Below are 14,456 nucleotides of genomic sequence, written 5' to 3'. Positions count from 1 at the left end.
GGGTTCAGGGACTGGTGCAGTGCTGGCTTCAAAGAAAGGTGGCTGCAGGGACAGCAGGAATAGTGGGTGGGTGGGTGGGTGGAGGGGGGATTGGTTCCCTTTGCCTGTCAAGTTACCTGCCTTGCTGAGACTGCACTTCTGTCTGAAAAACATTACTCCTGTTGCAGTTTCTTCTCCCTCTTCAGGGAGCTCCAGGCAGGGATATTGAGGTGAAGGATAGCACAGGCCCTGGTGAAAGTAGCTGCATGGAGAAGAAATGTTGTCTTGGACTGGTGGAAAATGGGGAAATCTAGAAAATCCTCCCCAAGCTCCCAGTTTGTCACTGTGTTTTCCCCCAGCCTGCAGCCTTGGGCTGGCTTGGTGTAAAAGCAGATGAGCAGGAGGGGTCTGAGCTGATGCTAGTTCTACCCTGGTGCTTTGGATTATTTAGAAATCTCTCTGGCTTTTGTTCTAGTTGTTGGACTGAGGATCACTGGAAACTTTCACACTGGAAAAATCCCAGGGCTTGGCAGGAGCAGAAAATGAAGTTTGGGAGGGTGGTTTGTTGCAGGGTTCACTTCTCTCTAGTTTTTTCAAATCAGACCCAGGGCAGGTTTTTCCAGCTTCTGGGTTATACACACCAGCTGAAACCCTTGGTGACTTGGAGATTCCAGGAGCATTTGGATTGTTGGAAAAAAAAGACATTTCCTGGAGTGCAGAAGTGAGTGGCTTTGCTTTGGATAGAGATCTGTGAGCACAGAGCTCTTGTGTCCCTGCACGTGCTTTGGCCAGCCCAGTTCCCCCGTGCGGGTGTTTTGATTAGTGACTGGGGTGATGGATGCAGAGACTCAGGCACTGAAACAGGTGCTGAAACATTTGCTGAATCTTTTCCCTGGATGGAATTTGGGTTTTTTATATATATATATATTTGAGCCTTGTCTTTTTTTTGTCTTCAGCCTCCAGGAGTGAAGTGGGTGGGAGGTGATAGCAAAGCCCATTAAAAAATACCAGCGGTTATTGGGAGTGGAGGCCGCTTTCTGTGCTACCCAGACACCCTCTGGGAAAAAAAAAAATCAATAAATAAGCACTACAGTAAAGCACAGAGTGATTTCTAAACTGAGCTCCCAGCTGGGGAACTCTCAGAGGTGACAGTGTTGTGAGAGATCCTGTTGGTAACACCAGCAGCCCCGAAGATGCTGCACTGGGGCGGTTTGGTGTCAACCTCCTTTGTTTGTCCTCTGGAAAGCTGAGCCATTGCAACAGGGAGAAGCCACTTTCTGGCTTCTCCTCCAGCAGGACCATCCCAGGACTCCAAAACCTTGATGAGTTTGCTGCCATGTTCAACAGGATCTTCAGTGAACGGGGGAGCACCCAGCAGGTGTCAGAGCAGGAGAGAACAACCAGCTTTGTGCTGATGTTCTCCACCTCCTCGACTTCAGCGCTGACGTTTCTCCTCCCCTCCGTTACTGCCTTTAATCCTGAGTGTTGAAGGGCCTGGGAGGAGAAATCTTCAGAGGTGTCTGGCAATCAACCATTCACTGGTTTGAACTGGTGCTCAAACCTCCTGAAAATCTAGACGGGAGATCTTCAGGTAAGGCCAAAACAGTTTCTGGGTTGTTGTTTCCAAGAAAACTTGGCCCTGGTACGTTAGAAGACCCATCTCTGAGCCTGGTGCTCCACTCACAACCCAAACCTGCAGTTTGTGTTCATGGAATCAATACATGGTTGAAAGGGACCTCAAGGATCATCTGGTCCAACTGGTCCTGCCCCTCCTGCCCCCTCTGGCTGTATCATCTGCCCTGATCCATTTGGTGACCCCACACCCTCAGCTCCTTCTCCGTAAGGATCTGAATCCCGCGGGATCGTGCTGGGGTGTTTGCTCTGAGCTCTGCTGTTGGATGCTTGGCCAGTTTAGGGCAAGCCTTCCCAGTCTGGTGGGGTGACCTTGTGCCATGTGCTGCTTTTCCAAAAGGAAAATATGTGTGTGTGTGTCAGTTCCCCAGAGACCAGGCGCGGTGTCCCGTGTCAGCCCCATCCTGTTCCCGTCTCGTTCCGTGTCCGTTTCTCTCACCTACAAATAAAGCATTTGTGAAAAGCCCGGGGTGGGAATTCCTTCTTTCCCTTTAGCTGCAGCTCCTTGGAGCAGCCTGTGGATCCAGCTGTTCCTGGGACATCCTTGGGGCCAAACCCAAGCCTTGGGTTTTTCTGGTGACTCACGGAAGCCTCTCCTCATCGGAAATATTCCCCCATCCCTTTCCCACACTCCGAGGTGGGGAGGAGGGGGTGATGCCTCAGCCACAGCTTTTGCTTTTTCCCTTCCTCTCCCACGTGTACAGAAACATCTGGAAGTAATAAACCCTGGCGCTCTGGCTGTGTCGTGTTGGACCCTGTGTTTTATAGTAGGTGGTTGTTTCTCTGTGAAGAGCAGGAATTTGGAATTTCCTCTGAAATTTTACATCCTGCTCCTCTTCCCCAGGCCCAAGTGCTGCTCACAGCTCGTTCCCTCTGTGGATAGGGAAGGGTTAATCTGAGGCTGGGTAAAGCCCAGCCCCGGAGTGGAGAAATGCACCTCTTTTAACCCAAAGCAAGCAGAACCCTGGGAGATGTCTGCCTGGGCTTTCCACTCCCCTCCCTAATTTTTAGCCTTTTGCTTCCAGCTAAAAGAGGCTGAGAGGTGACAGGGTGGCCTGGACCCCCCCCCTTGGGGAGCTGAGTCTCCCTGGGCTCCTCCCTCTGCATCTCCATCCAGCAGGATTTTAACCTGCATAGATGAAAAGGTGGATGTGGAGTCAGGGAGTTTCTCCTCCTTGACCCTCGCTTCATCCGGGTTGTTTCCCATTGGAAGCACCTAGGGAAAGGGGCGTGGGATCCCTGCCCCATCTCCAGGCTCCCTGCCCCATCTCCAGGCCCCCTGCCCCATTTCCAGGCTCCCTGCCCCATTTCCAGGCTCCCTGCCCCATTTCCAGGCCCCCTGCCCTATCTCCAGGCCCCCTGCCCCATCTCCAGGCTCCCTGCCCCATATCCAGGCCCCCTGCCCCATCTCCAGGCTCCCTGCCCCCTTTCCAAGCTCCCTGCCCAATCTCCAGGCCCCCTGCCCCATTTCCAGGCTCTTTGCTCCATCTCTAGGCCCCCTGCCCCATCTCCAGGCCCCCTATCCCATCTCCAGGCACTGCCAGAGATTCCTGCTGCCTCTTTTTTGCCCCCCCTCCTCCTTCCCCTCCCAGTCACGCAGACGCTGCAGTCGGGCCAGAGAACAGGAGCTTGTCCCGGGCCCCGGGGCAGCGGCGCTGGCAGGAGCGTGGGGGGAGGCGGCCAGGCTGGAAGGAGTGGCACAAAAAACCCCTCCGGGGTGCAGGGCAGGGGCCCCCGGGTTGTTTTCGGGAGCAGAGCAGGGTGAAGGGCTGCACCATCAGCCCCAAGCGCAGGCAGGCACTGCAGCAGGTTTATTGGAGGGAGGGCAGCGAGCGGGCTTTGTGCCGGTTCTGGGGCTGGGCTGTTCACTCTGAAACCTACTGATGGCTGAGGAAATGCCCTGTCCCTGGCTCCCAGCCCTTCCAGCAGAGAGACTTTACATCTAGGGCTGAGGGAAGGGGCTTGAGGGTGTGTTTCGGGTCCGTGCTGGAGACAGGGGTGGGAGGACACGGACAAGCCCCTCCACACATCATCCCACCAGGCACCACATCGAGGTGTTTTCCCACAGACTCCGGTTTCGTCTCTTTTGACTTTTATTTTCACCAGGGATTCAGCCACAGCTGAGCAAGTGCCACTGTCCCCAGCAGCACCTTGTGCCACTGCCACCCCCTTCCCTCCCTCCTCTTGCTGCAGCTCCTTGGGTGGCTTTGTCACCCGTGGGTGCCACGTCCTTGAGCCCACGGGGGGCTCAGTCTTGTGGGTCAGTGCTGCACGGCCGCCGAAACTCCTGCCCGTGCTCGTGGATCCACTTATTTGCCACTGGAAGGGACAAGGACCCCCCCATCTGCCTCTGTCCCCCTGCACCTCCCTCTCTGGCCCCACTCTGCTATGGGTGACGTTTTATTTCCCCCCTATTATCCAGGTTTTCCCTGGATCCCCAGCCCTTCTCACCTCCCCACCAGCAGAGCTGCCCCCTCCAACCCTGTGTCATCCCCCCACCCCCAGGGTGGCACCAAACATGGTCTCTCACCCCACTTGTCCCCAGCCAGGACTGGGCAGCCAGCATGGAGGGTGTCCCCGTCACCATCCCCGTTCCTCCGCAGGTTCCACCAGAAAAGAGCTGCATTCTGAGGAGCAGAGAAAGGGTTTGGCACCCCAAAAACAGAGTCAGAAGCCCTAGAATTGGGGTTTGGCACCCCAAAACAAATCTGGGAGACCTGGGCTTGGGGTATTTGCACCCCAAAGACAGGGCAGGAGCCCCACGACTTGGGGTCTGAGACCCCAAAACAAAAGCTGTGAGTCTTGGGGTTTTGGCACCCCAAAACCAGAGCCAGGCACCCAAAATTGGGGTTTGCCACCACAAAGCAAAGTTGAGAGCCCACAGGTTGGGGTGTGACACCCCAAAAACAGAGCTAGGAGCTAAGGTTGGGTTTGGCACCCCTAAACAGAGCCAAGACCCCCAGGATTGGGGTTGGCACCCCAAAACAGTGCCAGGAACCCAAGGGATGAGGTGTGACACCCCTAGAACAGAACTGGGAGATCTGGGACCTCAAAATAGAGCTGGGATCTCTGAGATTGGTTTTTGGCACCCCAAAACATAGATGGGAGCCCCAGGGTTGGGTTTTGACACCCCAAAACAGAGCTGGGAGCCCTGAGGTTGGGGCTTTGACACACCAAATAGAACTGGGATCCCCAAGATTGTTTTTTTGGCACCCCAAAACAGAGCTGGAAGCTGCAGGATTGGGGTTTGGCACCCCAAAACAGAGCTGAGACCCCAAGGGTTGAGGTTTGGCACCCCTTGAAGGAAGCCAAGAGCCCCAGGGTGGCAGTTTGGCACCCCCAAAAGAAGAGTGGGGAGCCCTAGGTTTGGGGTTTGGGACAGGTTGTGAGATACATGACATGAGAGAGCAGTGTCCCCCCCTTCCCTGCTCCTGGGGGGCTCCCAGGGGGTCCCCCTCACCTTAACCACGGGCACACTGAAGTTGGCATGGATGAAGGCAGTGGAGCCTCCGGCCTCCACTGCGCTCAGCTGGAAAAGGAGCAGAAAGATGAGCTGTGGCCCTTCCCCTCCCCTGGGGTGTGGCTGCTTTGCGTGGGGAAACTGAGGCACACAGCCTCCCACTGCAGCACGGCACAAGCTCTGAAATACTCCGTAGCTGCTGCCGTTTAACACCCACCATGGGCTGACTGAGGGCTGCCCTCGCCCATCTCCGACCCCGTTCACTCTGAACCCTACTGATGGCCGTGCAGGGGCAGCCTGGAAACAGAGGGGGGGGGGGACTCACATAGATCATGAGGGTGGCGATCCTGTTGCCCGACTTCATTCTGTAAAGGGGGCTTTTCCTGGACTGCCCCAAGAGAGAGGAGATGGGGATGGTCAGTCCCACGCTGACATGGGTCATCCTGGAGGCACCTCACGCCCACACTGAGCTGGTGGCTCTGAGCTGCCCCCAGGGAAACCTCTCCCTTCTTTTCTCTCCTTTCCCCCTTCCTTCCCTCTTTCCTTCCTCCCTTCCCAGGAACATTCCAGGCACCATCCCAGGGATCATCACCGTGAGGCCAACCCCAGGGGACAATGCAGGGACCTCCCCCCCACCGGTAACCATCCCAGGACCATCATGGGGTTCACCCCAGGGTCCACTTCCAAGGACAGCTGGTGGACCATCCCAGACATCACCCTGAGAACCACCCCAAGGACCACTGCAGGGGCACCACCCCCACCCCCCCCACCTTGGACACCACCTCAGGGCTCACCACAGAGACCACCCCAGGGTCCACCACCTGGGGGAAGAGACTACCAAAAAAAAACCAAACACCCCAAAGACCATTTCCAAGGCCACCCCAGTGACCATCTGAGAGACCATCCCAAGGATCACCCCCCCCTGCCTTGGACCATCCCAAGAGCATCAAACACCCTGGGCACCACCACCCCCCTGGACCCACCCCGTGACCACCCGATGGACCATCCAAGGAGCTCCCTGACCGTGGCGTGGTCGAAGTGTGGCTCATAGTGTCCTCCCAACCCATAGTTGACCACCTGCAGGTACTCAGCATAGGGTGGCCTCAGGTCCAGGCCGGTGAGGGCGGCGCCGCGCCGCTCCAACCCCTGCACCACGGGGTGGGCAGTGTCCTTCAGCCAGGCACTGTGGGAGCACCCCACCTTCAGACCCCCCCCACCTCCCCCCCGCAAAAGCCACACGTGGCACTGCTGGGTGTGAAGGACCCAGACCTCCCCAGCACTGGGGTCATGGTGGTCCTCCTGGCTGGAGGACGAGGGAGGAGGGGGTTCCTACCTCTTGCTTATCCGGTACTCGGCTTTCTGCTGCTTCTCCCCGGAGGCCACCACGGATCTCTGCAGCTGGAGAGCACGTGGCATCATGGAACGGGTTGGGTGGGAAGGGACCTTAAAGACCATCAGGTTCCAACCCCCCTGCTATGACCAGGGACACCTCCCACCAGCCCAGGCTGCTCCAAGCCCCATCCAACCTGCCCTTCAACACTGCCAGGGATGGGGCAGCCACAGCTTCCCTGGGCAACCTGGGCCAGGCTCTCCCCACCCTCACAGCCCAGAATTTCTCCCTCACATCTCAGCTCCAGCTCCCTCTGCCAGCTGGAAACCCTTCCCCCTGCTCCCATCCCTCCCTGCCCTTGTCCCAAGCCCCTCCCCAGCTTTCCTGGAGCCCCTTCAGGCCCTGGAAGGTGCTCTCAGGTCTCCCTGGAGCCTTCTCTTCTCCAGGCTCAACACCCCAACTCTCCTGGCTTAAAACCCCTCCTGTTTGCTTGCTCAGTGTGGCCCACCCTGGACCACTGGCTCTTGGGACACCCTCATCCAGGAAAGGGACATCCCTGGGCACGGAGACAGCTCACCCATGGCCCTGCCAACCCCTTGATGGTCTCAGCCTCAGCATCACTGATGAAATCATGGTACAAAGCCACGTAGGGTTGGAGCTGAACCACCTCCTTCTTCACGGGCTGGAGAAGGAGGTAGGGGCTGCCGTTGGTCTCGTAGGAGCAGCTCAAGTGTGGGAGATGCTCCAGGGCCTGCTGAGGAGAGAGAGGACCACGGAGGAGGTGAGAGAGGGGACAGTGTCAGGGTGGGGGACCACGGCAGCCTCCTGCCAGCCCCACCTGCCCCCCCGGGCGCTGGCACAGCTCCTCGTAGGCGTCACGGCTCCGCAGGCGGGTGCTGTTGGGGCGCCTCAGGGGTTCCGTGCTCACCACCTTCCCCATCTCCAGCAGCTTCTTGTACTTGGCCACGTTCCTCACCACCCTTTGGTTGCTGGGGTCTGCCAGAGAGGTGGTGTCACCCCAAGGGCCGTGTCCCCATCACCTCCCCCACCTTTCCCTGGCCGAAGTGCCTGGAGAACTACCCCATGTTGGGGCAAGAAATGGGGTGAAGGAGGCTGGTGCCACAGAGAGGTGATGGGGACACCCCCAAAACCTCTCTCCTTCTCCTGCCACACCCAAGCTTGCCCCACCTACCATAGTGGAGAAATTCCCTGGAGAGACTCAAAGCGTGGGAGACGTTTCCAGCCTGGATGGGGGGGCAGGGGTGGAGAGCTCATGAGCATCCCCCCCTGCCCACCATTTGGCTCCACTGGGCACCAGGGTGACGGGGACAGGACTGGCGGCTGTACCATGAAGTAGGAGAAGGCGAGATGGTCCAGAGCATCCTCCAGGCTGCTCCTGTCCTCGGGGTTCCAGCTGCCGTAGGAGAGGCGGAAGAGGCTGACGGCCTCCTCCAGCCAGGGGATGGAGTGGTAGTAGTCACCTGTGTCGTAGGCAACCTGCAAGGCCAGACCCACCAGCTGGCCCAGCCCCTCCCTGCCCTCCCCCATCCCACCCAACCCCATCCCATCCCCTCCTGTACCTTCCCATCCCATCCCCAGCCCCATTCTCACCCCATCCCCATCACCATCTTCATCCCAATTCCACCCCTGCACCCTCCCACCTCATCTTGGTCCTGTCCCATCCCACTTCATTCTATCCCATCCCCGTCCTATCCCACCTCCATGCCACGTCATCCCATCCCATTGCAATTCCCACCCATCCTGTTCCATCACATCCTGTTGCTTTCCTATTCCTATCCCCATCCTGTCCCATCCATTCTTTTCCTGTCCCATCCCCATCCATCTCGCTCGACCCCCATTTCCATCCCCATTTCTATCCCCATCTCCATCTCCACTTTCATCTACACGTCCGTCTTCACCTCCATCTCATTCCATGCCCTGCCATCCCACCCCATCTCATCCCATCCCATCTCACCCCACCCCATCTCACCCCACCCCATCTCATCCCATCCCATCTCATCTCATCCCATCTCATCTCCTCCCACCCCATCTCCTCCCACCCCATCCCATCCCACCCCATCTTATCCCATCCCATCCCTCTCCATCTCATGCCACCCTAGCCTATCCCATCCTATCCAACCCCACCTCACCCTGTCCCATCCCACCCTCTAACTCTCCATCCCAGCTCTGTGGTGACACTCAAAGGTCTCTGCCCTCAGCAAAAAACCTCTACCAAAGCACCCAACCCCCATCCCAGGATTTATGGATCCACCTTTATCCCCATCTGAGGGCTGATCCCACACCAAGCCAGGCTGCTGGGGCAGGATCTCTCCCCAGGCCACCAGCTCATCCCCCTGAGCCACAAAGCAAGAAGCCCAGCGGGTCCCCTCCACATCCAGGTGGGAAGAAACGCCCACCCAGGTGCCACCGACATTCCAAAGCCTTGGAAAAGCTCTCTGGGGAGCTGGTGGGGCTGCTCCTCACCTTGCCCACGTGGAAGCAGTCGTCGGCAGAGAGGGCGACGCGCCGGCCGGGGCTGTAGAGGGGCGGGCGGGCGGTCCCGACGCGCTGGAAGACGCCGCTGGCCAAGCCCTTGACGCTGAGGGCGTAGACATCCTGCAGCCTCATCAGGGCCTGGGCAGCCCCGTCCAGGTCCTCAGCCCCTGGAAGCTCCTCTTCCACTTCCTTGAAGGCAGCGTGGAGGGCTGAGGGCAGGTAGAGGGGTGCGTGGAGTGGGATTAATGAGCTTTTGGGGTGCGAATCACCATGATCAGCGCTTCTCCATCTCCCGGGGACCCCACATGCTGCTCCTCCACTTGTTCTCCTGCTCCTCCATCCATTCTCCTGCTCCACCACACATTCTCCTGCTCCTCCATCCATTCCCCTGCTCCTCCACCCGTTCTCCTGCTCCTCCATCCATTCTCCAGCTCCTTCACACGTTCTCCTGCTCCTCCACACGTTCTCCTGCTCCTCCATCCATTCCCCTGCTCCTCCACCTGTTCTTCTGCTCCTCCATTCATTGTCCAGCTCCTCCATCCATTCCCTTGCTCCTCCATCCATTCTCCAGCTCCTTCACACATTCTCCTGCTCCTCCACACATTCTCCTGCTCCTCCATCCATTCCCCTGCTCCACCACACATTCTCCCTTGCTCCTCCATCCATTCTCCAGCTCCTCCATCCATTCCCTTGCTCCTCCATCCATTCTCCAGCTCCTCCATCCATTCCCTTGCTCCTCCATCCATTCTCCTGCTCCTCCATCCATTCTCCAGCTCCTCCACCTGTTCTGCTCCTCCATCCATTCTCCAGCTCCTCCATCCAATCTCCAGTTCCTCCATCCATTCCCTTGCTCCTCCACCTGTTCTCCTGCTCCACTACCTGTTCTCTTGCTCCTCCACCAATTCCCTGTCACCTCACAGCTCTCCTCAGGTGACAGGACACATGGCCAAGCACCTCCTCCCATACCCTGGGTGTTCTCGGTGGCCTCATCACTGTAGATGACATTGGGCCAGTCAGAGTGAAGACGCTTGATGAGGCTGAAGGCCAGCAAGGGGTTGTCCACTGAGGCCTTGGAGTCCTGGTGCAGTGCCTGGACCTTCTCATAAAACCTACGAGGCATCACTTGTGGGTGGTGACAGCCCTGGGGTGGGGTCTGGGGTCTGAGCCCCCCCCATAGTTGGTCAGCTTGGCCCCAGCATCTACTTTTTTTTGGCCAAACCAGAGGTGAGGAAACCTCACAGAGGTTGGTAGATGCCCACCCCTGGTGGGTACATGAGGATGGCCTGTGCCTTGGGAATGCTGTGACCCCCTCCTGGGACATGGCCTGGGGGGAGTGAGAAGTGTCCTGGCTGTGATCCCCATCCACCCATGATGTCCCAAGCTCTTATTTAGGGGCACCCCCAAAAACTGGGTGCTGGGGAGACAGGGGGGAGTGACACTTGAGGGGGTAACAAGGGAGTACATTGAGGGGGACATGGGAGAAGACACATGAGGGGACGTAGGGAAGATATTGGAGGAGGACATGGAGCACTGGGGGGGACACTGGGGAGACAACATGAATAGGGGGACACAGGGGACATGGGGTTGTGATACATGGGGGTGACATGGGGGGAGATGTTTGGGACACACACAAACACACAGGAGGATGGGGGGGTGACACATGGAGAGGTGGCACGAGGGGACATTGGGGTGGATATGGGGGAGAGGACATGGGGGGACACGGGGGTGAGACATGGGGGGGGTGATATGAGGGGACGTTGGGGAGGGGACACATGGGGAGGCCATGGGACACACACACAAGGATGGGGGGGCAGTGACACATGGGAGGACATATGGGGGGAGGGTGAGGGGTGACATGGGGGGACACAGGGGAACAAGGGGGGCGATCCATGGGGGTACACTGAGGAGAGGATGGGGGGGATATGGGGGAACATGGGGGGGGTGACACATGATGGGGTGACACATGGGGGGGTGACATGGTGGGGGTAGAGAAGGAGGGGTTGACATGGGGGGGGTGGGCACCAGCGGCTATTGAGGGACAACACACACAGAGTGACACACGAGGACAAGCCCCGCACCCCAAGTGGCCCCTGTCCCCCCCAAAGTACAACCCTACCTCCCCTCCCACCCTCCCAGGCAGCTCCCACCCCGGGGCCGAGGGGCGGTGGGTGCGGGGGAGCGGGGTCTGAGGTGCCAGGGATCGGGGTCCGAGGGGCGGTGGGTGCTGGGGATCAGGGTCCGAGGGGCGGTGGGTGCGGGGGAGCGGGGTCCGAGGGGCGGTGGGTGCTGGGGATCAGGGTCTGAGGGGCGGTGGGTGCTGGGGATCAGGGTCCGAGGGGCGGTGGGTGCTGGGGATCAGGGTCTGAGGGGCGGTGGGTGCTGGGGAGCGGGGTCCGAGGTGCCAGGGAGCGGGGTCCGAGGGGCGGTGGGTGTTGGGGATTGGGGTCCGAGGTGCCGGGGAGCGGGGTCCGAGGGGCGGTGGGTGCCGGGGGTGGGGTCTGAGGGGCGGTGGGTGCCGGGGATCAGGGTCTGAGGGGCGGTGGGTGCTGGGGATCAGGGTCCGAGGGGCGGTGGGTGTTGGGAATTGGGGTCTGAGGTGCCGGGGATCGGGGTCTGAGGGGCGGTGGGTGCCGGGGATTGGTGTCTGAGGTGCTGGGGATCGGGGTCCGAGGGGCGGTGGGTGCCGGGGATCAGGGTCTGAGGGGCGGTGGGCGCCGGGGAGCGGGGTCCGAGGGGGGTGGTCGCGGGGGCAGGGTCCGCAGCCCGGGCCGGTACCTGCGCAGGCGGCGGAGGCGGCCGCGCTCCTCCCGCAGGTAGGCGCGGAGCCGGCGGAGCAGGCGGCCCTCGGGGCCCAGCGCCCGCCGCACGCTCAGCATGGCCGAGAAGGTGTCGGCGGGGCTGGGGGGCGGCAGCAGGGACAGCAGCACCCCCAGCACCCCCAGCACCCCCGGACCCAGCCACCGCATCCCCCCGCCGAGCGCCGGGAGAGGGCGGGGAGGGGGGGCGGGGAGGCCCCGCCTTGGGGGGGTGGGGGAGAATTGGGGGGTTGTGCCCCGGATCCGCCACGCTGGCCTGGGGTGGGGGGTGCTGGTCCCCGTTCTGCCTGTCCCCGTCCTCGCTGTCCCCTTCCTGTCTGTTCCCACCCTGTCCCAGCCTCATCCCGTCTCTGTCCCTGTCCCCATCCCATCCTGCCTGGCCCCTTCTTGCCTGTCCCCATCCCATCCTGCCTCCCTCCTGCCTGTCCCTGTCCCCACCACACCCTGCCTGCCCTCCCTCCTCTCTGTCCCTGCTCCCAGCCCATCCTGCCTGTCCCTGTCCCGTCTGTTCCCCTCTTGCCTGTCCCCCTCCTGCCCTGGCTTCATCTACTTGTCCCTGTCCCACTCCCGTCCTGCCTGCCCTCCTCCTGTTTGTCCCCATCCTGCCCCAGCCTCTTCCCATCCCCTCCTGTCCCCACTTCTGCCCCAGGCTCATCCTGCCCGTTGCTGTCCTGTCCTCACCACATCCTGTACCCACCCTGCCCACCTCTTTCCCACCCTCTCCCCATCCTCCTTTTCCCCATCCTGCCCTGGCCTCATCCTGCCCGTTCCTGTCCTTTCTGTCCCTACCACATCCTGTCCCCATCCTGCCTGGCCCCCTCCTCTGTCCCTGTCCTGCCTCTGTCCCCATCCCATCCTCCCTGTCCCCATCCTGTCCTGTCTCACTCATCTGTCCCCACCCTCTCTGTCCCCATCCCATCCTGGCTTTATCCTCCTTGTCCCTGTCCCATCCCATCCTGTCCCCATGGTGTGAGGACAGTGGGTTGGGGGACCTCCTGCTGGGTTCCCACCAACACTGTGGACACTTTTTCACCCTGGAGAAAAAAACACAACCTTTTTGCTGGAAAACCTCATGGGATCAGGGCTCAGGTGCCCCATCTCTGGGCCAGCACCATGATGGCACCCCAAAAAAACCCCCCTCAGCCCTTAGCCTGTGGTCCCACCACGGAGCCACCTGAGGAAAATGGGCCAGAACTGGCTGAATTCCCGAAGGCAAGGCCAAAAGAAGCTGGGAAATGTGGGTATCTCCCAGGGCCAAGGGGCTGGGAGGGGCCAGGCTTGTCCTGCCCCATGGTGGGGGGGCTTGCTGGCTGCAAGGGCACAGCAGGAGCAAGGACATGATGGGTGCAGGGCTTGGGGTGAGCATTGCTCTGAGATCCCCCACTCCAGGGTCTGGGTACCATGTTCCACATCCCTGCCACTCAGCCATGTCCCCTGCTCCCATCATTCCATGTCCCTTGTCCCCATTGCTCCATGTCCCACGTCCCCATTGCTCCATGTCCCACGTCCCCATTGCTCCATGTCCCACATCCCATTGCTCAGCCAACTCCCACATCCCCATTGCTCCATGTCCCACGTTCCCATTGCTCCATGTCACACATCCTTGTCACTCAGCCGTGTCCCACATCCCACTGCTCAGCCATGTCTCACGTCCCCATCACTCCATGTCCCACATCCCACATGTCACTCAGCTGTGCCCCATGTCTCCATCACTCCATGTCCCACATCCCACATGTCACTCAGCTGTGCCCCATGTCTCCATCACTCCATGTCCCACATCCCACATGTCACTCAGCTGTGCCCCATGTCTCCATCACTCCATGTCCCACGTCCCTGTCACTCAGCTGTGCCCCATGTCTCCATCACTCCATGTCCCACACCCATGTCACTCAGCTGTGCCCCATGTCCCCATCACTCCATGTCCCACATCCCACGTCACTCAGCTGTGCCCCATGTCCCCATCACTCCATGTCCCACACCCATGTCACTCAGCTGTGCCCCATGTCTCCATCACTCCATGTCCCACGTCCCCATCAGCCACGTCGCACGTTCCCGCATCACCCCCCTCCCCTTCTCCCCCTCCCACCGGGCACCCCAAGAACCCAAACCACCCCCTCCCCAAACTCCAGTCCTCCCCCCCCCCCCATCCTGCCTTCACACAAGCCCCCTCCCTGTCCCCAGGGTCCCCACCAGCAGCCCCCAGAGCAGCCCAACCCCTCGCCCGTCACTAAACCCCACCCAGCAGCACCTTCCACCACCAAACCCCACCTCCCCGCTGCCAAACCCCATAAATACAACCCCGGGTGACACCAGTGTCCCCCCCCACCACCATGCCCACCCCACACCTGGCCCTGCTGCTGGTGCTGCTGCTGGTGGCCACCACCGCTGTCCCCTGGGGACCCCCCGGTGACGCTGTCCCCACCAGCGCCCGCCTTTGTGCCCAGGGCACCGGGCGCTGCCGCCGCTTCTGCTTCGACCACGAGACCCAGAGGGGACATCTGGGTTGTCCCCGGCGCCACCGGTAAGACCAAACCCCCCCACCCCCACCCCAGCTTTTCCCCTCCAAAACAAACCCCATGACTTTTTTTTTTTTGGGGGGGGTTTCTTCTCCTCCTCCAGGTGCTGCGTGCCCAAAATCTAGCGGTGGGATGGAGCAGGAGGCGACGACGCTCGGGGCCATCCTGCATCCTTCCCCAGCAGGGTGGTCTCCCTTGGGATTTTCCCAGTTCTAACTGGATTTCAC

General features: G+C 60.2%; 1 protein-coding gene across 1 annotated transcript; it reads right to left on the bottom strand.

Annotated features, from left to right (window-relative positions):
* Window positions 1-3,696: 3,696 nt before the first annotated feature.
* Window positions 3,697-11,863, bottom strand: P4HA3 (prolyl 4-hydroxylase subunit alpha 3). Its single transcript, XM_051641253.1, has 13 exons — window positions 11,673-11,863; window positions 9,864-10,006; window positions 8,886-9,106; window positions 7,749-7,898; window positions 7,594-7,645; window positions 7,240-7,397; window positions 6,979-7,155; window positions 6,405-6,469; window positions 6,095-6,254; window positions 5,397-5,459; window positions 5,072-5,140; window positions 4,142-4,238; window positions 3,697-3,930 (listed from the first exon to the last, which is right to left on the bottom strand). Exons 1-13 carry the CDS (start codon window positions 11,861-11,863, stop codon window positions 3,860-3,862), a joined length of 1,617 nt encoding a protein of 538 aa, XP_051497213.1. The 3' UTR covers window positions 3,697-3,859.
* Window positions 11,864-14,456: the final 2,593 nt, after the last annotated feature.

Source organism: Apus apus, chromosome 1 (genome assembly GCF_020740795.1).
Source record: "Apus apus isolate bApuApu2 chromosome 1, bApuApu2.pri.cur, whole genome shotgun sequence".
In the NCBI taxonomy this organism is placed as follows: Eukaryota; Metazoa; Chordata; class Aves; order Apodiformes; family Apodidae; genus Apus; species Apus apus.
The sequence above is the reverse complement of the archived record's forward strand: the minus strand, read 5'-3'. Positions and strand labels throughout refer to the sequence as shown.